The sequence below is a fragment of the Phyllostomus discolor genome, chromosome 5 (genome assembly GCF_004126475.2).
Source record: "Phyllostomus discolor isolate MPI-MPIP mPhyDis1 chromosome 5, mPhyDis1.pri.v3, whole genome shotgun sequence".
Classification (NCBI taxonomy): Eukaryota; Metazoa; Chordata; class Mammalia; order Chiroptera; family Phyllostomidae; genus Phyllostomus; species Phyllostomus discolor.
Genome location: NC_040907.2, coordinates 127885545 through 127911647, shown reverse-complemented (window position 1 = coordinate 127911647; position 26103 = coordinate 127885545). Strand labels below are relative to the sequence as shown.

Genomic DNA, 26103 nt, shown 5'->3' with positions numbered 1-26103 from the left:
AGAGGTGAAAATAGGGTATACATTTTTAATTTGTTATCGATTCAGCAACAAAATTTCTAAAGAAGAATAAGAATTATTTTCCTTTATATCAAAATCTACTCTACAATACTGAATACTAAAAATAACAAATGGGAGAGCAAGAAGGAAGTAGAAATTAGTTGGAAATAATCAACTTATAGTTTAAAGGCTAGGACTTTGTTTCAAAAAAGATTTTATTTATTTATTTTTATTTATTTATTTTTAGAAAGGGAAAGGGAGAAAGAGGGAGAGAAACATCAGTGTGTGGCTGCCTCTCACGTGCTTCCTGCTAGGGACCTGGCCCACAGCCCAGGCATGTGTCCTGACTGGGAATCAAACTGGTGGCCCTTTAGTTTGCAGGCTGATGCTCAATCCACTGAGTCACACTGGCCAGGGCAAAAAGGCTGTTTTTAAGTGAAAGCATATCTGACAGCAGAAATAAAAAGGGAAAAACAGCAAAACAGATTTGGATTAGGAATCTGAAAAAAAAATTCACACCCATGTTCTCATCACCATAAGATTGTACTTGAATGAAAAAAACAAATCAATTTTCTTTACCTGCATTGCAAATAAAATATGATAAAAATCTACAAAACAAGTTAATCTTGAAATTTTAAACTTAAAAGTTTAAACCTCAGATCCCCCCAAAAGTCCATCTCAAAAGCTGGTAAACGTTTATCAAATTCTTTGTAGGTCACATAAAAACACATATATAGTACTATAAATTTAGACTTTTCAGTTTTGAGTATATCTGTACTGAAAAATAGTGTTAAATTTTGTATGGTGATAGAACATTATGCTTAACAAGATTATACAAACACATACACACAAACCTGCAACTCTGAACAGAGTACATTTACATCATTTCATACCCTTAGGATAAAAGTTATCTCCACAGCCTAACCAGGTGCTGACTTTAGAGCATGCCCAAATGACTCATAAAAGGAAACTGTTAGAGAAGATCACTATGCTAGTGTGAAAAAGGAAAACCGTGCTTCACCTTCTTTGAAAATCATCCAATACATAACAAAGACTTTCATGTTCTCCTGATGGCAGATCAATGATGTAAAATAAATTAAGGAAGACATATTTAACACACTATGGAACCACATAAAACATTTATGACATAATTATTTAATATTTCATAATTTGGTTTACAGGACTGCTAAAAATTACAAAGATTTGTATAGCATTCTATGGAAAATAATGTACTTATGCAATAAGGTTTATGTATTTTAGCCTAACACCTCCATATAATTTTTTTTTAAAGATGAGATCTATTTTTAAAATAAATTATACTATGGCAAGAAGTAATTCTCCATTTCTTAAAAAGATTTTATTTATCCCGAGAGAGAGGGGAAGGGAGGGAGAAAGGAGAGACAGAAACATCAATGTGTGCCTGCCCCTCGCACAACCCCCACTGGGGACCTGGCCGGCAATCCAGGCATGTGCCCTGACCAAGAAATGAACTAGCCATCTTTCGGTTTGCAGGCTGATGCTCAACCCACTGAGCCACACCAGTCAAGGCTATACTATATTTTTAACAGAGGATTATAAATTGGGATGACAGAAACCAGAGGACAGAACCAGTTATTCTAGATGCATCTAGGAAACATACACTCTGTTCACTGGGCAACAGATCAAGTCCCTCCCCCACCCTCTTTCTCACTTCACACATTATCCTCCATCACCTTCATTATTCTACTTTCGGCTTAAAACTACTTTCTGTGAATTGTTTTCTGTCTCCTCTTTGTAGAATCAGATGTTTGAAATATGCCCCCAGAAAACAAAACACACTGAATTTTTAATTTATGCAAGTATATAAATAAAATACTCAAAATAGCACAATCAAATGTGACCATATAGAAAACAAAAAGGATATTAATTTTTCCGAGTTTAGATGGCAAAGTAGCTTCCCCAAAGGAGGATAGCGGTTTAGTGAGGACACACATCCCAGGAGAATCAGTTTATGTTTGGCTCTGGTAATAGCAACATTAAGTCGTCGCCAGTCTTTCAAGAGTTCACCAAGCTGAAAGATATGTAATTTTCAATTATTTGAGGTTTCTTATATATTTGGGTTTGTTCTGGCAAAGAACACAATTTGTCTTGAACTATTTTATTACTTTTAATGCTAACCAATAGACCACCAGGGAAAGGTTATTTTATCACTTTTAAAAATATATACTGCACATCAGCAAATGAGTGGGTCAATAAACTGTGGTACGTTTACACAATGGAATACTATGCAGCAGAAAGAAGGAGCTCCTACCCTTCTCGAGAGCATGGATGGAACTAGAGAGCATTACACTAAGTGAAATAAGTCAGGTGGTGAAAAACAAATACCATATAATCTCACCTATAAGTGGAAACTAATCAACAACAACAACAAAAACAAGCAAACAAAATATAACCAGAGACATTGAAATAAAGAATAAACTGACAGTAACCAGAGGGGAAGGAGGAAAGGAATAATGGGGGAAAATAGGGGAAGGGTCGTCAAGGAATATATATATGAAGGCCTCATGGACAAAGCCAAAGGGGTTAGTCTAGGATTGAGTGTGGGAGGCAGGGGTGAGGGGAAAATGGAGACAGTTGTACTTCAACATCCATTTTAAAAGTTACACACATATATATACATATATACACATATAGCAAAAAAGATTCATCAACACATTAAAAAATCTTGACTTTTGTAAACATTTGCCCACAATATCAACTTCAAATATTTCATCTTTGGTGTGATATCCTAGCCGTAATCTAAAATTATTAGATACATAATAAAAACAAAAAGTAAAGCTATCTTCCATTCACTGTAGCATTGTTTGTTACAGTAATAAAAATAGAAGACTCAGGGGAGTGGTTAAATTACACCATGACACATACATACAGGGTCCGGCAGGTGTAACAGCTGCTGGAGTGTGGTTGGTGAGGTAATGATATGGGTGTAATAATTAATAGTTTCAATTTGGACATTTTACCTAAAATGTCATATGGTGTGCTTCAGTGCGATATGTTACAGAATTACATGCTTATGATTTTGTAATAAAAAATTTTGTTATAAGAAAGAGGCATTATTTGTGCCAGACCCTGTATAATGGAAAACTATGTAACAGTAAGAATAGAATGAAATCTCTATGTGTTGACATAAAAAAGATCCCCAAGCTATTTAATTAAGTGACAAAGCAAAAGTCCAGAATAATATATTTTCACCTTTTGTGTAAAAAGGAGGGAACTATGAATACTGATTCTCATCTGCTTGTATATGCCTAGGAAATTCTAGAAGGTTATTAAAAAAACGAAAAATGTAATTATCTGTGAGTATAAAAACTGAGTAGAAAAGGAATATGGTAGAAGGGAGACTTTTTACTATGTACATTTTTACAACCATATAAAAGTATCACATAATCATGAAAAAAATCAAGAAGAGGTAAAAATGAAAACAAAAACTGGAATTATCTATAAATCTAAAAGTATATCTGAGAAAGCCTTGTATTTAAAATGCCCCAAATGCTCCTCAGAAAACAATGAACCTGTTTTTTGACCCAGCAATTCCACTGCTGGGATAATACCCTAAGAACCCTGAAACACCAATCCAAAAGAACCTATGCACCCCAATGTTCATAGCAGCACAATTTGCAATAGCCAAGTGCTGGAAGCAACCTAAGTGCCCATCAGTAAGTGAGTGGATCAAAAAACTATGGTACATTTACACAATGGAATACTATGCAGCAGAAAGAAAGAAGGAGCTCCTCCCCTTTGTGATAGCATCAATGGTACTGGAGAGCATTATGCTAAGTGAAATAAGCCAGGTGGTGAGGGACAAATACCATAAGATCTCACCTTTAACTGGAACATAATCAACAAAAGAAAAAAGCAAGCAAAATATAACCAGAGACATTGAAAGTAAGAACAATCTGACAGTAACCAGAGAGAAGGTGGGAGGGGATAATGTGGGGAAGGGTTTTCAGGAACTACTATAAAGGATGCATGGACAAAACCAACAGGGAAGGTGGAAACAAGGGAGGGAGGAGGGTTTGGCTGAGGTTGGGGGAGCAGTGGAGGGAAATGCAGACAACAATAAAATAATTTTAAATAAAATAAAATGCCCCAAATGCAATAGCCAAGAGGTAGAAGCTACCCAAATGCATGTCGATGGATAAATGAATAAACAAAAGTAGCATATATATGCAAAGGAATATCATTGAGATTTTAAAAGGAAGGAAATTGTCACATGCTACAACATGGATGAACCTTGAGGGCATCATTCTAAGTGAAGTAAGCCACTTACAAAAGGACAAACATTCTAAGATTCCACTTGTATAAGGTACCTAGAGTAGTCAACTTCATAGAGACATAGAGCAGAATGGTGGTGGTGGCCAGGCTGGAGTGGGAAGGAATTAAGGAGTTGTTATTCATAGGTATAGAGCATCAATTTGCAAAATAAAAAGTTATGGAGATCTGTTGCATGACAGTGTGAATATACTTAACACTACTGAACTATATACACTTAAAAATAGGTTGGTAAATTTTATGTTCTGTGTTTTTACAATTTTTTTAAAAAAGAGGAATAAAAATATGTCCCAGACAAATCAGCAGGAAATACACTTAACTTACTGTTCCATCTTGATTACTTCTAACAAAAGACACTAGAATGATACTTTTGTCTCTTCCTTGGTATTTGTCTACTGTATTAACTTCAACCACCCCAACAGATGAACGTGCCAATAAATCATTGATGATCTTTAACTGCTGCCTGTATGGTGCAATAATACCAATATCAGAGGGATTACATCCAGCCTAAACAGAAAAAACACAATGTAAAATTTTTTAAATCTTGCTTGATTTTTGTTACTTAAGCTTTACTAAATTCACTAAATTAAATGTTTACTACATAATGTGCCCAACTGATGTTTCTAATAGATATTCCTAAGACAAGGAGTAAATATAATTATTGAATTTGTTCTAAATCAAAATTCACATTTCCCGAGCTGAAATAATTTCCTCAAACATTGCCCCCTGATTTTTAGGAGTTCATGACAGTGTAAAGGTTTGCATGCCACTAGACCACTGCTGCCATACAAAAAAAGCATAAAGATATACATTTCACTTTCTGCTATCCAATTCCCACTGATGTTTCTGATCCCCAATCACACCGACAACAGCACTATATTGACACAATCAGAATTATTTGATGTTACAAGTTATCCTAAAAAGAAACCCAAAATGCCATTATAAAAAAAATTACATGTCTGGGATAAATTTCCTCAAAATGAAACAATCAGACTTCAGTTCTCTTAATAAACAAGGGTAAAATGCTACTACATCTCAAGTTCCTTGCGTTCTAACATTCTATTACTTTGCAAATATTAATTTGCCCTCAAAGTAAAATACTAAATTACCTTAATAAAAATCAAAGTCAGGAAGACAATGAGTTTGGCTTCTGTTATATTGCTCACACCACTCTTTTCAACTTGTTCTGGTGCTGGAACCTATATAGAAAAATAAGCATCCTGTTTGTAAATAATCTCTAAAGTTAAGAGCACACAGGTAGCTGTAAGAGACTGTACTGCCAGTTGTGGAGACAGCTGAAAAATTTCTTCATCTTAAAAGTTGAAATGAGATTATTCACTTTCAGAAAGCCATCCAGAGGCAACCATTTTAAACATGCCACAGTTCAGACTAAAATTTCTATGAAAGCCGACCGCACATGGGGCTTCACATGCTTTACTTTGTAATCCCCCACGTTAAGGACTCGAAGGCCAAAAAAGATAAGGCTCAAGGGCTCACAATGAATCATGGCACTAGGAATGAAAACTTAGATCTGGCTCCAATATCTGTGCTCTCTCCATTTTCTTGTTGCCTTTTACACAAATAATGGAGCAGATAAAGTTCCCCGGGTTCTACACACATGGTAAAATTCCCCAGGGACTATTTTGCTCTACATATCCCTAACTAACCTTGATTATTTTTAATAGAACTTATTTGGAATCCTGATGCTAAGAAAGAGAAAACCTGAGTAATAAAAATAAAGAACCTGAGCAATCATTAGTGAGGTAAATAATTGTACTGTAAATTAACTAATAAATTAAACTGTGGTTTATAAAAGCAGTCATCTGTGAAATCAGCTTATTTAAATGAATTTCCCAGAATCTGCCTGCCCCTAGGTGTTAATTCTTGAACCTGAAATGCTCAGGGCAATATCCAAGAGAATGAAAATTCCAGCAGGGTATGCACAATTAGGCCCCATTTTTAACAATCAACTAACTCCACCCATCTTAATAACAAATGATACATTTCAGAATAATATGCATACATGTAATGGGCCACTATTTTTATTTGAACTTACGTAAAGACTTCTAAATCAATGCTGAGAAGCACTATGTAAAACAAACTGTAGGAGTATAGGGTCAAAACTTTATTCTTAGTTCCTAGAAATAAGTCATTTAAAGTCCTTGTGAAGATTTTTGTTTAATGCCAAGTTTGTAAAGAGGTTTTTATGTGTATAAGTGGGGTCAGGAAACTTCCTTACTTTCAGCTCAATTGTGCTGTGAACCTAAAACTACTCTAGAAAAAATAGCGTCTATTTTTAAAAAAATCTCTAAAAGGACAAAAATTTGTCATATCTTGTGTCCATTTGCAAACCCAGCCTTTGGACACTATTAATGCCAGTTTCTTTTCTAGGAAATGTAATTATACTCTTGAGTTCACTTCCTAGCTTTCCTACTAAAAGTCAATTTTGATATGTCAATCCTCAAAAAAAACTTCCTCCCAATGATAATGGATCTACAAAAAAATTTTGTGTGTGTTGCAAAAGTGTACAAGAAGTATACTACTTTTACTGCTATGCTCTAATGAGGCATTTGCTGTTGAAAACTGCAGAATTTAAATAGGAAAAAAGGAGAAAAGCCCCACCCCCCAAAAGTTGTTTTGTTTTCCTTTACCTGGTCTGTATTAAGAAAACAAACAGGATTGTTTGGTTCAAATGCTCCAATCAGCCAAGGACTTTCTGAATAATCAGCATAAAATTCTAGTTCCAGCTTTACATCTTTAAAGTTAGGTAGGTTTATCACTGCATTGGCCACTTTGTCTGATCCACATTCCAGCTTTCCTTCATATGTCAGTTTATTACTTAAGGACATGATTTTACTAAGAGAATTACAAAAATAGTTTTAGTTTTGGTGGATGAAAACAAACACGAAAATCCCTAGTAGCTGCCACCGTTACAAATACCTGTTCATTCTGTACTGCACAGTTAATTGTACAACAGCATCTTTATTCTGTTCCAGCCTCTTGAATAAGCTTTCACTCATGCCAAGAGCTCTGTCAACATAAATTGAGGCTCATCAGTGTACTGTAACTGTCCCTTAAAAAGAATCTAATTTAAAGTTAAAACTTCAATGTCTGCTTACCTTGCTTCACGGTTTAGCACCAGGGGAGGAAGCTGCTGATGATCCCCCACCAACACAAATCTCCGAGAAAAAAAAAGGGGCCCAAGGCAAACTGGTTGGCTAATTTGAGACGCTTCATCCACAATACAAAAATCAAAAACTTTACGGGAAAATATTGGATGGTTTATTCCCATACATGTTGTTGCAACTATAAGCTAAAGACAAAGAAAACAGACCAGTTATTTAGTATGTCCAAAAAATGTAACTTCTTTTTCCTATTTTTGAAACTAAAAAATATAAAAAAGACTTTCATCTCCAATAACAGGAATTCCCCAATATTATTTAATTCTAAGATACAACATGCAAAAAAGTTTAATTTTTACTACAAATTGAAAAAAAAAATTTTTCCAAACACCCTAACAATTCTCAAGTTTGCAGGCCAAACCCAGCTCCAACAAAAGCCAAAGGAACAGATAAGAAGCCTAGTAAACAGAAAACTTGTATACAGTAACCACTCTACTCTAGCCAAACACCACAGAAAAAACTGTGGCCTCACCCACTACCAATGCAAGCAGAGACCGAACTAGGAAGCTAGACCCCAACTGTCGCAAGATGTTATAGCAGGGCTCCACAATACCCTGTTGGGGCAGTACCAGAGAAAGCCAAGCAGGGAACCAGGATTTCCATTCCCGCTGGCTGGTTATATGTCCCCACCTGCAATGTCAATGGAGACTGTGTGGAGAGCCTGGACTTCTGCCCCATCCAGCATTAATGAGGAGCCCCCCAACCTTACATGTCAATAAGGCTGAGTGTGGAACCTGGACTTCAACTCCCACCTGGCAGTAATGAGGTAGCATATCCTCTTGTCCTACCAGAATAGTGTCAGAGGAAGCCAGCTAAAAACAAAAGTTTGTGTTTTTGTAATATTTTATTTATTCATTTTTATAGAGAGGGGAAGAGAAAGAGAGGGAGACAAATATCAATGTGTGGTTGCCTCTCACGTACCCCCTACTGGGGACCTGGCCTGCCACCCAGGCATGTGCCCTGACTGGGAATGGAACTGGTGACCCTCTGGTTCGCAGCAGCAGCTCAATCTACCGAGCCACACCAGCCAGGGCTAAAAACAAGTTTTAAATAACATTATATAAAATTGCTCAGGTTTCATCCAAAAAAATCACTCATTATGCACAGAACCAAGAAAATCTCAAACTAAATGAAGAAAAACAATCAACAGATGCCAACACCAAGATGACATTAGGACCATGTGACAAAGATTTTAAAGCAGCCCTGAGAAATGTTTAAATGAGCAATTATGAACATATTTGAATCAAATGAAAACATTACAAGTCTAAACAAAATAGAAAATTGCAGCAAAGAAACAAAAGATATAAGAATCAAATTTTAGAACTGAAAATACTTGTACAAAAACCAAATTTTTAAAAGACCACAGAACAGGCTCAACATTGGGAGGCAAGGGAAAGAATCAGTGAACAGAGACTCAGAAAAATAGAAATTATTTCAGGGCTCAGTGAAAAAGATGAAAGAATTAAGATACAAATTGGCAGTCACAGAATAGTCATGGGGATTGATTATAGGTTGTAGTCAATAATATTGTAATAATGTATAATATCAGGTGGGTACTAGACTTATGGAGGTATCACTTCATCAGTTATATAAATTTCTAACCACTATACCATACACCTGAAACTAATATTGAATGTCAACTGTAATTAAAAATGTTTTAATTTAAATAATTATAGAAATTATGTAATCACTGACCTGTGGAACATAACAAAAGATCTAACATTCATGTCCTCACAGTCCTAGAGAAGGGGCTGTAAAAAGTACTAGAAGAGCCCTGGCTGGTGTGGCTCAGTGGATTGAGTGCCAGCCTGCAAACCAAAGGATTGCTAGTTTGATTCCCAGTCAGGGCACATGCCTGGGTTGTGGGTCAGGTCCCTGATGTGGGGGGCATGTGAGAGGCAACCACACAGTCATGTTCCTCTCCCTCTCTCCTTCCCTTCCCCTCTCTCTAAAAATAAATAAATACAATCTTTTATTTTAAAAAAAAAGATACCAAGTAAAAGGTAGAGTTTGGCAGAGTAGATAAAAAAAACATGTCCTAGCTAAACACTACAAGGAAATCACTTCAAATTTAATGAAAGGCATGTTGAGAGTAAAAAAAATGGAGTATCATACTGATTTTCATTTGTTGAATTATCCCATTTGTTCATCATATATAAACTTTTTAGTATGCTGCTGAATTCAGTTTATGAGTATAGTGTTGAGAATTTTTATATCACTCAAATATGCTCACAAATTTTTTTAACACAGGTGCAAAAGCAATTCAATGGAGGAATGAAAGGATTTTTTCAAGAAGTGCAACTGGACATCAAAACAAGCAAATAAATGAACCTTGACCTAAATCTCACACCTTGTACAAAAATGAACTCAAAATGGTAACAGACTTAAATATAAAACATAAAAGTATAAAGATTTTAGAAAAAAATAAAAAGGGGAAACTTTCAGCATCTGGAGCTAGACAGAGTTCTTAGACTTGACACTAAAAGCAGAATGCATGAAAAATTATATACTGGACTTGATTGAAATTAAAACCTTTTCTGCTGCAAAAGACCCAGTGAAGAGGATGAAAAACAAGATACACAGTGGGGGGAAATATTCACAAATTACATATCCCATAAGGACTAATATCTAAAATATATAAAGAATTCTCAAAACTCAGCATTAAAAAATAAGCAATCTAAATGGGCAACAGATATGAAGAGACATTTTAGTAGAGAGGATATACAGATGGCTAACAAGCACACAAAACCATAACTAACCATTAAGTAGCTATTTCCAACAGGTGTGCTGCAAGAATTTTTAAAAGATGCAATACCTGACTATTTTAGTCAGGGGCACTGACCTCTTTTCCCTTAAATTGTCAAATAAAAAATGACAACAGCCAAAACAACAATAGGCATCCAGTGTGAATGAATCAAAATTATACCTATATTTGGGACTTCCGGCCAAGATAGAGGCGTAGGTAGACACAGTGTCTCCTCGCACAACCAAAACAAGGACGACAACCAATTTAAAAACAAAAAACAACCAGAACTGACAGAAAATCAAACTATATGTAAGCCCAACAACCAAGGAGTTAAAGAAAAAATATTCATCTAGACCAGTAGGAGGGGCAGAGATGGGCAGCTGGGCAGAGAGGACTCACAGGAAGGTGGTGGCTGGAGGGGGGTGGGGCGGTCCCACATTCGCATGCAGATAAACTGGGAGGAACAATGGGGCAGGGGGCAGGGATCGACCACACTACCCAAGGCTCCAGTATCAGTAAATAAAGCCTCAAATCTCTGACTGAAAACACCTGTGGGGGTTGAGGCAGAAGGAGAAACTCCCAGCCTCATAGGAGAGTTAGCTGGAGAGACCCATGGGGTCCTAAAATGTACATAAACCCACCCACCAGGGAATCAGCATCAGAAGGGCCCAATTTGCTTGTGGGAAGCAGGGGAAGTGACTGAAAACTGGCAGAGAGCAGAGCAACCAGCATTGTTCCACCTCGGACTCCTCCCCCACAAACAGTGTCACAACCAAGAAACATGGGTTGCTCTGCCCGGGTGAACATCTAAGGCTCTACCCCTTACTACTAACAGGTGCACTGAGACCAAAACAAAACAAAACAAAACAAACAAACAAACAAACAAAGGCCCAAATGAAAGAACAGTTCAAAGCTCCAGAAAAAATACAACTAAGTGATGAAGAGATAGCCAACCTATCAGATACACAGTTCAAAACACTGGTTATCAAGATGCTCCAGGAACTCACTGGGTACTTCAACAGCATAAAAAAGACCCAGGTAGCAATGAGGGTTGCATCATGTGAAATTGAAATGAAGAAAAATCTACAGGGAACCAACAGTGAAGGGGAGGAAACCAGAACTCAAATCAATAGTGTGGACCAGAAGGAAGAAAAAAACATTCAACCAGAACAGAATGAAGAAATAAGAATTCAAAAAAAATGAGGAGAAGCTTAGGAACCTCCAGGACATCTTTAAATGGTCCAACATCCGAATCATAGGGATGCCAGAAGGAGAAGAGGAAGAGCAAGAAATTAAAAACTTATTTCAACAAATAATGAAGGAGAACTTCCCCAATCTGGCAAAGGAAATAGATTTCCAGGAAGTTCAGGAAGTTCAGAGAGTCCCAAAGCAGTTGGATCCAAGGAGGAACACACCAATGCACATCATCATTAAGTTGCCCAAGATTAAAGAGAAGGAGAGAATCTTAAAAGCAACAAGAGAAAAAGAGAGAGTTACCTACAAAGCACTTCCTATTAGTCAGCTGATTTCTCAAAAGAAACCCTACAGGCAAGAAGGGGCTGGAAAGAAATATTCCAAGTCATGAAAGGCAAGGACCTACATTCAAGATTACTCTATCCAGCAAAGCTTTCATTTAGAATGGAAGGGCAGATAAAGTGCTTCCCAGATAAGGTCAAGTTAAAGGAGTTCATCATCACTAAGCCCTTATTATATGAAATGTTAAAGGGACTTATCTAACAAAAAAAGATAAAAAATATGAACAGTAAAATGACAAAGAACTCACAGCTATTAACAACTGAACCTAAAAAAAAAGCCCCAAAACCAACTAAGCAAACAACTAGAACAGGAACAGAATCACAGAAATGGAGATCACATGGAGGATTAGCATTTGGGGAATGGAGGGGGAGAGGGAGGGAAAAGGTACACAGAATAAGTAGCATAAATGATAGGTAGAAAATAGACAGGGGGAGGTTAAGAATAGTATGGGGAAAGTAGAGGCCAAAGAACTTATATGTATGACCCATGAACATGAACTAAAAGGAAGGAATGCAGGTGGGAGGGGATGTGCAGGGTGGAGGGGAATAAAATGGGGAAAATGGAACAACTATAATAGCATAATCAATAAAATACATTAAAAAGTTATACCTATATTTTGTCAGATCATCAAAAAATATAATTTTTTTGGTGTGCTGCAGAATTTCAGTAATTAGTTAATGTGTTCCATAAGATGAAAAAGATTGAAAAATCGCTGCCTTAGAGAAAAAGACAATGAGATATCACTATACACCAATCAGAATGTCCAAAATGAAAAACAGTAACACCAATAACACATGCTGATAAGGATCACTCATATGTTGATGATAGAAGTATAAACTGTTACAGCTGCTTTGAAACACAGTTTGGTAGATCTCTAAAAATCGAAATATGAAACAACCAAATGACCCAGAAATTGCACCCCTGAGCATTTATCCCAGAGAGATGAAGGCTTACATTCACATAAAATCCTGTACACAAATGTCTATAGTACCTTTACTCCTAATAGCCAAAAACGGGAAAAAACTCAGATGTCTTTCAATGAGTGACTGGTTAAACTATTGTGGTACATCCATGCAATGGACCAATATTCACCAGTAAAAAAGGAACAAACTATTGACACATGCAGTGATCTGAATCTCCAGAGCACTGGGGTAAGTGAAAAGCACCAATCCCAAAAGGTTGCAAACTCTATAATTCCATTTATATAACATTCTTGATATGACCAAAATTATAGAAATGGAGAACAGGTAAGTGGTTATCAGAGTTTAAGGAGGGGTGGGATGGGAAAGAAATGGGTAAAGTTATAAAAGTGTGACATGAGTGATACTTGTGGTAACAAAGTATCTTATTACTTTGGTAACAAAGCTAACAAAGCTAATCTTGTTACTTGTGGTAACAAAGCTACTTTGTTACTTGTGATAACAAAGCTAACTATTCTGGATCAATGTCAATGTCCTGGTTCTGATAGTTCACTACAGTTTTGCAAAATGTTACCATCAGGCAAAGGATACACAAGATCTCTGTATTGTTCCTTAAAACTGCATGTGAATCTATAATTATCTCAAAAGAAAAAGTTTAACTTTTAAAAAGTAAATCACACATCAATTTTTTTTAAATAATTGGCATAGATATTAGACAAAGGAGTTAAAAGAATGGCCTATAAATGTAATTTATTTTAGATGATTTTTTAAAAGACAAAAATACCAGTTAAGACCTCCTAGTAAAAATATATAGATGTAAAGTTAAATAATAAAATATAAATTAGGTTCTATACCAAAGACTAGAAAAACCCATCACAAGACTGTTCATGTGCCACTGCTTCTAATTCAAACTCACTAAAAGAATCCTGATTAATAGTTTTCTAGGTGTGATAGTATGATATAATAGGAAATATATATTTGGCCTTCCTCCTAATTCTTGGCACAGGGCTCCTAAACACCCTTGGAATTTCCTGAGTGATGGGGGAGAGAGGAATATCTTTTGTTATTCACAATTAGCCCCTTTCAGCCAAACCAGAATTTATTGAAATGAGGTGACACTGAAAATGAGAGCTGGTTGCCAGTTGAACCAACCACATCATTATAGGGTTAGAACTTTCATCCATTCCTCCAGCTCCAAGAAGGTGGCTGGGGATTGAATAATCACCAGTGGCCAATGGTTATTCAGACCTACATGATGGACTCGCCATAAAAATCCCAAAGGGGTATGGCTAACACATCATGGTGCTGGGAGGGTAGTTCACCCTAAGCATCCTAAGTACCCTAAGCATCTCTTCCATTTGGCTGTTCCTGAATTGTATCCCATATAAGATATTCAGTAATAGTAAGTAAAGCACTTTCTTGTGTTCTATGAGCCATCCTAACAATTACCTAACCCAAGGAGGAGGTTATGGAAACCCCAGTTTACAGCTAGCTATTCAGTAGCACAAGAGGTCCTGATTTGCAATTTAAACTGAAGTAGGGGGCAGTCTTGTGGGACTAAGCCCTTAACTTATGGGGTCTGCAGTAACTCCACGTAGTTAGTGTCAAAAGTGTTGTGAGTAGAGAGAGACAGAGTTTTCCTTTACTGGGATATTTTAAACCAAAAATCTCATTTCATTTCAGAAGCAAACAGCAAACTATAAATTAGTAAATTGGTCTTGCGGTTTACACAAATCAATCATGTGCAAATTTGGTCAATGTGACTAAATTTCCCAGAGTGCTGTTTCCCCCCTCATTCTGGCTACAGAAATTAGTATCAGCATTATTAATCAGCATTATTATACCATACTGTACTTACTTGACTATTGTAGAGTTCTTCTAGAAGAGCTAAAGATTTAATAGACTTTGATCTGCAAATTTCCTCCTCTGTAAATTTCTGAATATCTGGATGTACCTTCTGAGGCTGACCCAAGCGCAAAAATCCTATTTTAAACTTGGCTAACTTCAAAAGAATATTGTCAACAGCAGAGTGTGTATAACTGGTCAATAAAACACTAAAACCACAGGTGTAGAGAATTCTTACCTAACAATGAGTAAGAGAAAGGAAACCAGCATTACTTTCAATTCCAGATCGTTTTTAACATGTTCATATTTTTCTAATAAAGTCAGAAAACTTAATAGGAAGCCTATCTAAGAATAGAACCAAGTAACTTTTTTAAAATTATAAGGCCAAAATGTTTTATGAAAGTAACATGGCATTATTATGTTATTAATGATGTTAATTAAATACATATAAAATTTGAATAGTATCTGGCACACAGTATCAATCAATAAACATCTGCTACTATCACCATGAGTAATCAGTAAATTACTATTAAGAAATTTACCAATATGAAAAAAAATCCAAGAAAATCTATTTAAACCACCTCTATATAATTTATCTTTTTTTAAAGGGAAGGGAAACATAACAATGATACATATACCACCAAAACAGAGACATCAGACAATCCTAAATGTAAGAAACCTACAACATGATTACAACTATCTGTAATTTAACTTTTCTATTTCTCATGTCATCCTAAAATGTTAATTTGAAATAACGACACTTTGAGTTAAAATTCAGCCCTTTTGGTAGCAAACATCACAATCTCTGAACAAAGGAGAAGCTGATTTACATATTTAGTATCTAAGCAAAGGCACAAGAGTCTTACAAGAGTACATATTGTAGTTGTCTTCCCTGTTCCAGGCATGCCCACGATGAGTGTATAGTCTCTTGAAAGAAGTACCTTTTTCATTGCTTGCCTCTGAGGCTTATTCAAGCCTACATTTAAATTTAAAAATAACAGGAAAAAGTATGTTGAATTTCAATGAGCAAATTAATTATAAGAAAAGTAGCTGACATTCAAATTTCTTCAATATATCTTTGCAAAGTGAGAAAATATGGTGATATTAAAAAATATGGAAACTACTTTCAAAAACTGTCTAAAAACTGTAACTGCATAAAAATTAATAAAACATGAAACTATAATGTAGATTAAACTATAAACAGAACCAAAATAATTAATGGAAGCAGACAGGCTGGTAGCACACCTTTTAGAATAGAGGCAACTGCATCCTTTGCATCATGTGGAAGAACAGAACTGAGATAGGATATAAACTGAGGTTCACGCAAGTCAATGATTAACTCTCGAAGTTTTTGGCTGCAAAGAAAAAAATGCTTTTAGTAATATTTCTTAGGAAAGTGAGATAAAATTAAAATTCATTCACTGTTACAAACCTGGTATCAGTATTTTTCATCAATTTAGAAAGATTTCCTAATGGGGTATTTATATCACAATTTTTTTCTTCCTGGTCCAGTCTGAACAAAGTTGATTCTGGGAGTACTGATAAGTTCCTAAAACAGGAACACGGATGTACATGAATGTTTTTCACTCAACATAGTCAGTCGATTATACAAGATATACGCTGCTGTCTGGAAAAAGAGCAAATGGGCCAGGGTAGCTATTAAAATGGCTACCAGCCCGTAATTCATACTTGGCAATCAAAGAGCACAAAGTCCTGGATTGTGGGAAAAGGGAGAAGGAGAGAGCACAAGGCACCAAGGTAAAAAAAGCCAATATCAGGAACCTGTAACAATTGCCAACAATTCACCTGACCTTGCAATCCTGGGCTCACAACACTAGAAGGATCCTGAGCCAAGGCTCTCCCTCCACGGGCCTGGAGCACAGGATTCTTTCCTGACACCTTCTCTCACTCCACCAGCAGCCCATCAAACCATGGTGTTCCCAATGGTCCCTTCTACTGCTCCTTCTTGTCATTTTCCCTTAGGTGCCATGCCATCACATGGCTCTAAATCCCAAATCTGCATCTTTAGGCCTGACCTCACATTCTTCTCCCACCTGGTTCCTCACCCAAGCTTCAGATTTGGATATCCAGTAGGTAGCAAGGTCTTTCCACCTGGTTAAAACCTTGGCTAAGAAAGCTCAATATATCCAAAACTGCACAATGCTTCGTCCCCTGCTAAACCTGATCCTCCTTCCATGGTCCTGACCTCAGCCAACAGCTCTTGCATCTACACTGCTGCCTTGATCCTTCCCTCTTCTCACCAACTTCTCAACCTGGATACCCAGTGAGCATTCAAATGCCAGCCAGCTTGACTTTCTAAGTACTTGTCAAAGTCACTCCAGCCTCTCTGCCAAACTCACCCTGCCCTCATTCACCTCAAGCCTGGGCCATTACAGCAGTGTCCTGGTTTCTCTGCTTTCAGTTTTGCCTCCATCAACTAATGCTACTCTCCACAGTGTATCCACAGGAAAAAAAGCAAGTATGATTATCAGTCTTCTGTTTAAAACTCTTGAGCACAACTGAATAAAGTCAAAACTTCTTAACATATAAGACCACCTTCAATCTGACCTCTCCAATCATTCCCTTATCTTTCACATTCTAGAAAAAACTACCTGCACTTTTCTGAATGCTCCACTTCACACTACATGACAGCATCATGCCTTTACATACCATGTCCCCTCTGTCTGGAATACTCTGCCCACATTGCTTCAGCAGGCTAACTTACTGAGATTCAAAATGACCTCTTTCTCTCTCTTTTTTTATTTTTTGTTATTTTTTTTACTGAGTTCACTAGGGTGACACTGGTTAATAAAATTATACAGGAATCAGGTGTACAGTTCTATAATACGACACCTGTATACTGCATTGTATGTTCACCACTCCAAGGCAAGTTTCCAACACCCTTTATCCCAACTTTACCACTCTCTTCTAACTCCCTCACCTAACTCCCCCCAGTATATGACCTCTTTCAAACACCTTCCCTGAACCTCCTAAAATTGGGCTGAATGTCTCTCCTTGGTGTTTCCAGCAATCTAAACACTTGTCATATTAGACTGAACACACATTTATGTATTTGTATACCCACAAGACTATAATTCCTTAAGGATTTGCAAAGCACCTAACACATGGTAGTCACTAAATAAATACTACAAAAGGCTGCAGAGAATCTTAATAGACAACACAAGTATTGTGGCTCATACTCCCATAGCACAAAACCCAGGCTAGCACCGGTTACAGCTTAACTGGGATGACTGGGAGAGAACAGCCTGGACATCTCCATTGCAGGTGCCCAGGAGTCACTGCACCCCAGTCACCGATCTCTACCCACGAAGAAATGGTGACATATGTTGCACATCAGAGCAAGGACGGCTGGCAGTACAGGAAGAGGGGGACATGGCTTTGATAAACATGGATATTAGACTCTGCCACAAAATTTTATAGCAACTTTTCTGTTATTTACTTAATATTTTTCTTTAATCAACCTGTGTTGTTTTAACTGAGATAAATGTCACAACTATAAATGGGAAAAAAATCATTTTTTAAACAGCAGGGAATGAACTGCTGAGTGACCAAAGTGCTAAGGAGAAACAAGCTCTATGCTGAACACAGGATGTCTGTCCTGCCCACGGCACCCGTGGCTGTGAGAACTAGAAAAGACTGTGTCCACATTAGCACTATGGGATGTGATGCAGTGAGCAAAAGATTAGCAGTTTGGTGGTTCCTCAACATGTCAAACATAAAATTAGTACACCACCCAGCAATTCCACTATGATGTATCCACAAAGGGAAATAAAAATACATTCACACAAAAATTTGTATGTGAATATTTGTAGCAACACTAGCCATAACATCCAAAAAGTGAAAATAACTCTAACATCTATCAGCTGGTGAACAGATGAATAAAATGTGGCTTATCTATGTAACAGAATATTATTCAGCCATAAAAAGAAATGGGGTACTTTAAAAAAAGGAAAAGATGAGGTACTGATAAATGATGAAATGCACATGAACCTCATAAACAAGAGTCAGACAAAAAATATCACATATTATATGGTTCTACTTATATGAAATATCCAGAAGAAGTACATCTATAGAGACAGAAAGCAAATTAGTTGTTGCCAGGCACGGGAGGGAGGGGACAGTGAAAAGCAATGACTTCCCTTGGCCAGCGTAGTTCAGTTGGTTGGAGTGTCACCCTGTAAACCGAAAGGTTGTGGGTTTGATTCCTGGTCAGGGCACACACCTAGGCTGCAGGTTTAAATCCCTCCATCTGGGCACATTCAGGAGGCAGCCAACAGATGTCTCTCTCTCATATCAATGTCTGTCTGTCTGTCCCCTGAGCCTCACCTCTCTAAAAGCAATGAAAAATATCTTCGGGTAAGGATTAAAAAAATTAAATTAAATTAAAAAAGAAATTGATTGCTTAATGGGTACGTTTACTTTCAGGGTGTAAAAAACATCTTGTAACTAGAGAGAGGTGTTGGTTGTACAATACTGTTAAGTGCCACTGGACTGTGTATTTTAAAATAATTAATGGCCCTGACCAGGTGGCTCAGCTGGTTAGAGCATAACCCTGTGAACCAAAGGGTTGAGAGTTTGTTCCCAGCCAGGGTACATATCTAAGTTGCAGGTTCGATCCCCAGTTGGGGCATGAAGGGGCCAGCTGATAGATGTTTCTCTCTCATCTCAATGTTTCTCTCTCTATCTCCCTTCTTCTCTTTCTGAAATCAATAAACATATGCTTGGGTAAAGATTTAAAAAATTAAAATAATTCATGGTCTAATTTTATGTTATGTGAATTTTTACCTCAATTAATGTAAGTAAATCACATGACTAAACCGATAGATACAGAAGAAAGCATTAGACAAAGTTCCAACACTCATTTGTGATTAAAAAAATAACAAAAACCTCAGTAAACTCAAGATAGAGAGAAACTTCAACTTCATAAAGAATACCTATCAAAACCCTACAGTTAACATCACACCTAACAATGAGAAATAATGGTGAGAGAGAATAGGCAAACAAACAAACAGTAGGCAAAGTGAAAAAAGCCAGTCACAAAAGACCACATATTGTGCCCTGGCTGGTGTGGCTCAGTGTACCGAGTGCCGGCCTGCAAAGCAAAGGTTCGCTGGTTCAATTCCCACACTGATGTTTCTCTTCCTCTCTTTCTCCTTCCCTTCCCCTCTCTCTAAAAATAAAATATTTTTAAAAAAAGACAACATATTGTATATCCACATTTATATATAATGTTCAGAACAATGAATCTATAGAGACAAAAAAACCTGGTCTAGGGCTGAAGAGTGACTGTTAAGGGGTATAGGGTTTCTCTGTAGGGTAATGAAAATGTTCTAAAATCGATTTTGGTGATGGGCATAACTCTGTGAATATACTAAAAACCATTGAATTGTATGCTTTAAATGGATGAACTGTATGGTATATGAATTATATTTCAATAAAGCTGTTACCCCTACACCCAAAAAGGGAACATGTCATTACCTGTCTAATAAACAGGTTACTGTCATCCTGCTAATCTCTTTTACATATCCCCTAGACAAAGCAAATAGTGTTCTCTCTTCTCCACTTAAAATAATTCTGTCACCTGCCATTAGATTTGTGATAGGCATGGCACCATTTTTACGTTGGAAATTATGTAAATATTGTCCATCACCAACTGTCTTTACATGTTCTGTTCTGATCAGGTTTCCAATGCAGTTGCCACTCTGCTCCCTATAAAATAAAAAAGATAGAGAAAGCTTCCATTTACATCACATATATAAACACTGTATTTGCAGTTTTCCACAATTTCCTTCTTCATTGGACCCCTAGAAACTCTAATGCTAACATTGAGTCTGTCGGTTTTACATATTCCACACTCCACACTGGAACTTTAGAAATGCTAAGGAAACATTCTCTCTGTTAGCTTTTTTAAAATGCGTAATCTCCCACCAACAGGCCTCCACACACCTGCTAGGGAGCACCTCCCTGTTGCATCACAGGCTGGGATCTCTGAGCAGCATGTGGGCCAGAATTTTGGTCCCTGAAGGACACCCCCACATCCTGGGTGTACCATAACATTAAGGAAGACAAACTGTAATGATCTCTTCCTAAATCTGATGTGAAGAAAACACTAAGCTATTTCTTCAGTGTTTATACAAGGATTTATAATTACTGTTATTACAGTAACAGCAAGCAAACTGATAATTCCACTCCTTCTAGAAAGTAAGTATTAGGCATTTATTGTCTCTAGGGCACTACTATTAAACACTATACACTTCAGAAGCTTCTTGGCATGTACACTCGGCAATTCACTGTACTTACATAGTCTATGGATAACCAGTTAAACTTTCTCCACTGTAATGTTTCCTGTTTTGAAGTCTAGTATTAAGCAAATAATGGTCTAATTATTTCTAAAGTCACATTATTATCAGTATTCATTATGGAGAGTAACAAATGTATAAAAAGCAACTAAACAGAGAAAAATACTATGCAAGACCTATATTAAGGAAGAAAGAAATAACCAAACAGAAAAGAATGGAGAAATAATTCAAAAAAATGAGGAGAGCTTAAGAACCTCCAGGACATCTTTAAATGTTCCAACATCTGAATCATAGGAGTGCCAGAAGGAGAAGAGGAATAGCAACAAGTGGAAAACTTATTTGAACAAATAATGAAGGAGAACTTCCCCAATCTGGCAAAGGAAATAGACTTCCAGAAAGTCCAGGAAGCTCTGAGAGTCCCAAAGAAGTTGAACCCAAGAAGGAACACACCAAGGCACATCATAATTACATTAGCCAAGGTAAAAATGAAGGAGAGAATCCTAGAAGCAGCAAGAGATAAGGGGACAGTCACCTACAAAGGAGTTTCCATCAGACTGTCAGTTGATTTCTCAAGAGACCTTACAGGCAAGAAGGGGCTGGAGAGAAGTATTCCAAGTCATGAAAGGCAAGGACCTACATCCAAGATTGCTCTATCCAGCAAAGCTTTCATTTAGAATGGAAAGGCAGGTAAAGTGCTTCTCAGATAAGGTCAAGTTAAAGGAGTTCATCATCACCAAGCCCTTATTATATGAAATGTTAAAGGGACCTATCTAAGAAGAAGAAGATAAAAAACATGTACAGTAAAATGACAGCAAATTCACAATTATTAACAACCACACCTAAAACAAAAACAAAAACACACTAAGCAAACAACTAGAACAGGAACAGAACCACAGAAATGAAGATCACATGGAGGATTAGCAACAGGGGAGTGGGAGGAGGAGAGAGGGGGAAAAGGCATGGAGAATAGGTAGCATAGATGGTAGGTAGAAAATAGACAGGGGGAGGGCAATAATAGTATGGGAAATGTAGAAGCTAAAGAACTTATGACACATGGACAGGAACTAAAGGGGGGGATGTGGGTGGGAGAGGGTGTGCAGGGTGGAGGGGAATGAAGGGGGGGTAATGGGACAACTGTAATAGCATAATCAATAAAATATATTAAAGAAAACTGTAAACCTACTTTTGCCCCATCCTGTATTTTGTAATAAATAAATGAAGACTATAAAATAAAACAAAAAAATACTAAGACTATAAACTTTTACCCTGGCTGGTATGGCTAAGTGAATTGAACGCCAGCCTGCAAGCCAAAAGGTTGCCGGTTCAATTCCCAGTCAGGGTACATGCTTGGGTTGTGGGCCAGGTCCCTAGCTGGGGGCATGCAAGAGGCAACTGATCGATGCTTCTCTGGCACACCTCCTGCACATTGATGCTTCTCTCCCTCTTTTTCTGTCCTTCTCTTTAAAAATAAATAAGTAAAATATGTTTTCAAAAAACTGTATATTTTCTAAATACTAATATTTAAATTATGAAGTAAAAATTCCTTCATTTGCACTTTACCAATATATTGAGTTGGCTAAAAAGTCTGTTACATTGTTTCTATAAACTAAAAGATACATTTTTCATTTTCACTAGTAACTTTATTGATTTGGATATTCTGAGTATGTCAGCTATCTGCTGCTGTTGGTTTCCAGTGGGTAGAGGCCACGGCTGCTGATAAACATCTTCCAATGCATAAGACAGCTCACAGCAAGGAATTACTTGCCAAAATATCAGTAAACCAAGACACTTCAGAAACCACTTCTGACATGTTCAATCAGTCACAGCACTTTCTCCATATACTGCACAGATCTTTTTTTGTGTTTCAGTTGCATTTTTACCTTTCTTGAAATAATAAAGCAAAATGTTGCATATTTTCTTCCATCCTCAACATTAAAATGGAAACAAAAATTCATCAATTTTGATAAGTTTTTAAAATACATGCTGATATGACAGCTGTCACAATATGATCGAATAAAATTGTTTCAAATGAAGTTAAAAACAACTAACTAGAGCTACTGTACAGAAAAAACTAAACAACCTTTTTGGCAAACCCAGTATCAAAATTTACCTTATGGTATACTCGAGTTTATACTTTTTTCATTAATAAAAAAGGATTTACTAATACTTTTTAAAGTAAGATTTCTAGCCCTGGCTGGTGTGGCTCAGTGGATTGAGTACCAGCCTGCGAACTGAAGGGTCACCAGTTCAAATTCCAGTCAGGGCACATGCGTGGGTTGCAGGCCACGTCCCCAGTGCGGGGGTGCACAAGAGGCAACCCACATCAATGTTTCCTTCGCTCTTTTCCTCTCATCCCTCCCCTCTCTCTAAAATAAATAAATAAAACCTTTAAAAAAAAAAAACAAGATTTCCAGAGACAAATTTATCCTACTGAAAATATTTAACAGTGGTGCTCTACTTAGAAACAATTCACTGACAGCCATCTGGAGTTAGCATGGATACATGAAACTGCATGTCTTTAACATGCTACATAATCTCTAATGTAGCATTCAATGCCATGAATTTCTAATGACATCCTACTAGCTAATCCAAATTATTGAAGTTTTACTGTATTAAATGTACCACTTACATTTCTGAAGAAGGCATCAACCATATATTTTGGTGATTCTTTTTGTTGTCCTTTGATTGTGACTCCAGAGTTAACATTAGACACCAAAGGCTGAAATATTCTAAGTGGGTAAGCTTGAGGTGCTGGGTTTCTTCTTTTATTTGGGGCAGCATACCAATGGGGACTGAACTGTCATCTGTCTGTTGTTCGACTGCTCTAAAAATAAAGCTCCAAGTCAGAGATGTGTATAAAATATTTCGCTGGCTGCCTATAAAATGAGGTATTTCTAAAATAAATACAGCCCTGACTGGTGTGGCTCATTTGGTTGTGTGCCATCCCGCAAACCAAAAGGTTGAGTGTTCCATTCCTGGTCAGGGCACATGCCTGGCTTGCAGGCTCAGTCCTGGGTTGGGGCAAGTGTGAGAGGCAACGGATCAAAGTTTCTCTCACACATAAATGTTTCTCTCCCTCTCTTTCTCCCCCCCTTCCCCTCTCACTAAAGGTAAATAAATAAAATCTTTAAGGTAAATAAATAGTAAAATAAAGTAAGTATACATATATGGTGATCACCATAACTTGTCACTACAGCCCCTAATTTTCTTTCTTTTTTCTTTTTTTAAAAGATTTTATTTATTGCCCTGGCTGGCATAGCTCAGTGGATTGAGCGCGGGCTGGGAACCAAAGTGTCGCAGGTTCGATTCCCAGTCAGGGTACATGCCTGGGTTGCAGGCCATGACCCCTAGCAACCGCACATTGATGTTTCTCTCTCTATCTTTCTCCCTCCCTTCCCTCTCTAAAAGTAAATAAATCAAACCTTTAAAAAAACACAAAAACATAGAGCTGTTTAGAGACACTCAGTTGATTTCAGCTACTTGAACAATAAATGCTTATAAAAAAAATTTTTTTTAAAGATTTTATTTATTTATTTTTAGACAGAAGGGAAGGGGGGAAGAAAGAGAAGGAGAAAAACATCAATGTGTGGTTGCCTCTCACGTGCCCCACACTGGGGACCTGGCCCACAACCTAGGTATGTGCCCTGACTGGAATCAAACTGGCGATTCTTTGCTTCACAGGCTGACACTCAGTCCACTGAGCTACACCAGCCATGGCCCTAATTCTTTTTAAAGTCATTTCAGCCCTGGCTGGTTTGGCTCAGTGTATTGAGAACCATACTGAAGACTGAGGGGTTGCTGGTTTGATTCCCATCCACGTCACATGCCCGGGTTGCAGTCTGGGTCCCCCGCAGGGGGCACTCAAGAGGCAGCCACGCATTAATATTTCTCTCCCTCTCTTTCTCCCTCCCTTCCCTTTCTAAAAGTAAGTAAATAAAATCTAACAAAAAAAGTCATTTCAATATTTTACAAGCCAAATGGCTTTTTACAAAACAAAATACTTAAGACTCAATACTATGTTATTTGCCTTCAGTGGCTATGTCCCTAACAATTACTTAAATTTGGTATATGCTGGTCTTCATACCTATACATAGCAAGTTTTGGCTTTTTCTACAACTGCATTTCTTAAAATCACAATATTTGTACATCCAGCTCTGTGTCATAAGAAAGTCAACATAAAAAGTACAAGAATCATCTAGAGTATCAATTTTGCTTAATGCTAATTCTAAAATTTTATACAGAAACAAATATATCATAGAATAGCCTACAAAACATTAACAATAAAACATAAGATTTCAAAACAATGTGCTTATACTATAGGCCCAGACTTCCCATGATTCATGGTCCTCTGCTCTTAAGAGATCTTTTGATACAATAGTTTTTAAAGTCCTTTCTGTGAATTTCCAGGCTGAATTAGAATTTTGGTTCTTATTTGATCTTCTTTCCTAGTCTGTATTTACACCTATTTTTTTGTGTCCTTCAAAACCTTCACTGGCCTACGAAGGCATATATGTGACTGTTTATAAGACAGCTAGAAAATGTCACATGTGTAATACAATAGGCACATGTAAGCAAGACAAGTCCATCAGATCATACTAAACTGTGTGTCTGGAAGAAACAACTGCCCTGTAAAATGCCTGAAAATAAAATAGCAGCTAAGAAGTAAAAGATTTCTTGAAAAAGCCATTTATATTGTATTGTATTCACAATGCCTATACTACATATTATATTTTTCTTAACCAAAGTTTAAAATGCATTCTGTTATTCCCTAAGGAAACAGGCTTGTTATAAATTATGGACTGTGCTTTTTTCCATAGAAACACACATGGAAAAAAATGACTAAATAAAATTATCAATGCCAGACCAGACAACAATGTCAAATTGTTCTGAGTCGAGTACCTACTTAACTGAAGTTAGTACTTTTGAAAGACAGTGTGTTTACCTGCTATAAAGAGCACAGTTGCCCACTTGTGAACAATATTTACAGGTTTGCTGTTCCTCAATTATTTGTGGCAAAGGAGCAAGCTTTGTCTTCTCGTTTCCAGTAGCAGATTTGCTAATACGGTGAAATAAAGAGAATGCCATCTGGTTTCTTAGTCTTAATAATTCTATGGACGAAAAAAGGTGGTTGTCTTTTAAAAATTAAGTGAAGTTTATTATACAATATACCTTTCCCACTGCATAAGTAAAACTTTCAGATTTAAAAACATTAAAAAAGTATAGAACTACACTCATATTTCCCACTA

At 36.9% G+C, this 26103-nt stretch overlaps 1 protein-coding gene across 2 annotated transcripts in view; it reads right to left on the bottom strand.

Moving 5' to 3' along the window:
• Window positions 1–551: 551 nt before the first annotated feature.
• DNA2 (DNA replication helicase/nuclease 2) overlaps window positions 552–26103 on the bottom strand; it is a 49403-nt gene continuing 23851 nt past the window's right edge. Inside the window, exons 8-21 of one of the 2 annotated variants that reach the window (XM_028513499.2) lie at window positions 25800–25965; window positions 23487–23681; window positions 20037–20267; window positions 15970–16086; window positions 15783–15892; window positions 15404–15513; window positions 14551–14775; window positions 7428–7621; window positions 7249–7338; window positions 6960–7164; window positions 5418–5507; window positions 4633–4815; window positions 1901–2047; window positions 552–1083 (exon numbers count right to left, since the gene is read on the bottom strand). In XM_028513499.2, coding sequence (XP_028369300.2) covers window positions 1015–1083; window positions 1901–2047; window positions 4633–4815; window positions 5418–5507; window positions 6960–7164; window positions 7249–7338; window positions 7428–7621; window positions 14551–14775; window positions 15404–15513; window positions 15783–15892; window positions 15970–16086; window positions 20037–20267; window positions 23487–23681; window positions 25800–25965 — 2132 coding nt within the window. In that variant the 3' untranslated portion in view covers window positions 552–1014. The remainder of the gene's footprint in view (window positions 1084–1900; window positions 2048–4632; window positions 4816–5417; window positions 5508–6959; window positions 7165–7248; window positions 7339–7427; window positions 7622–14550; window positions 14776–15403; window positions 15514–15782; window positions 15893–15969; window positions 16087–20036; window positions 20268–23486; window positions 23682–25799; window positions 25966–26103) is intronic. The other variant, XM_036026872.1, reaches the window with a different exon arrangement.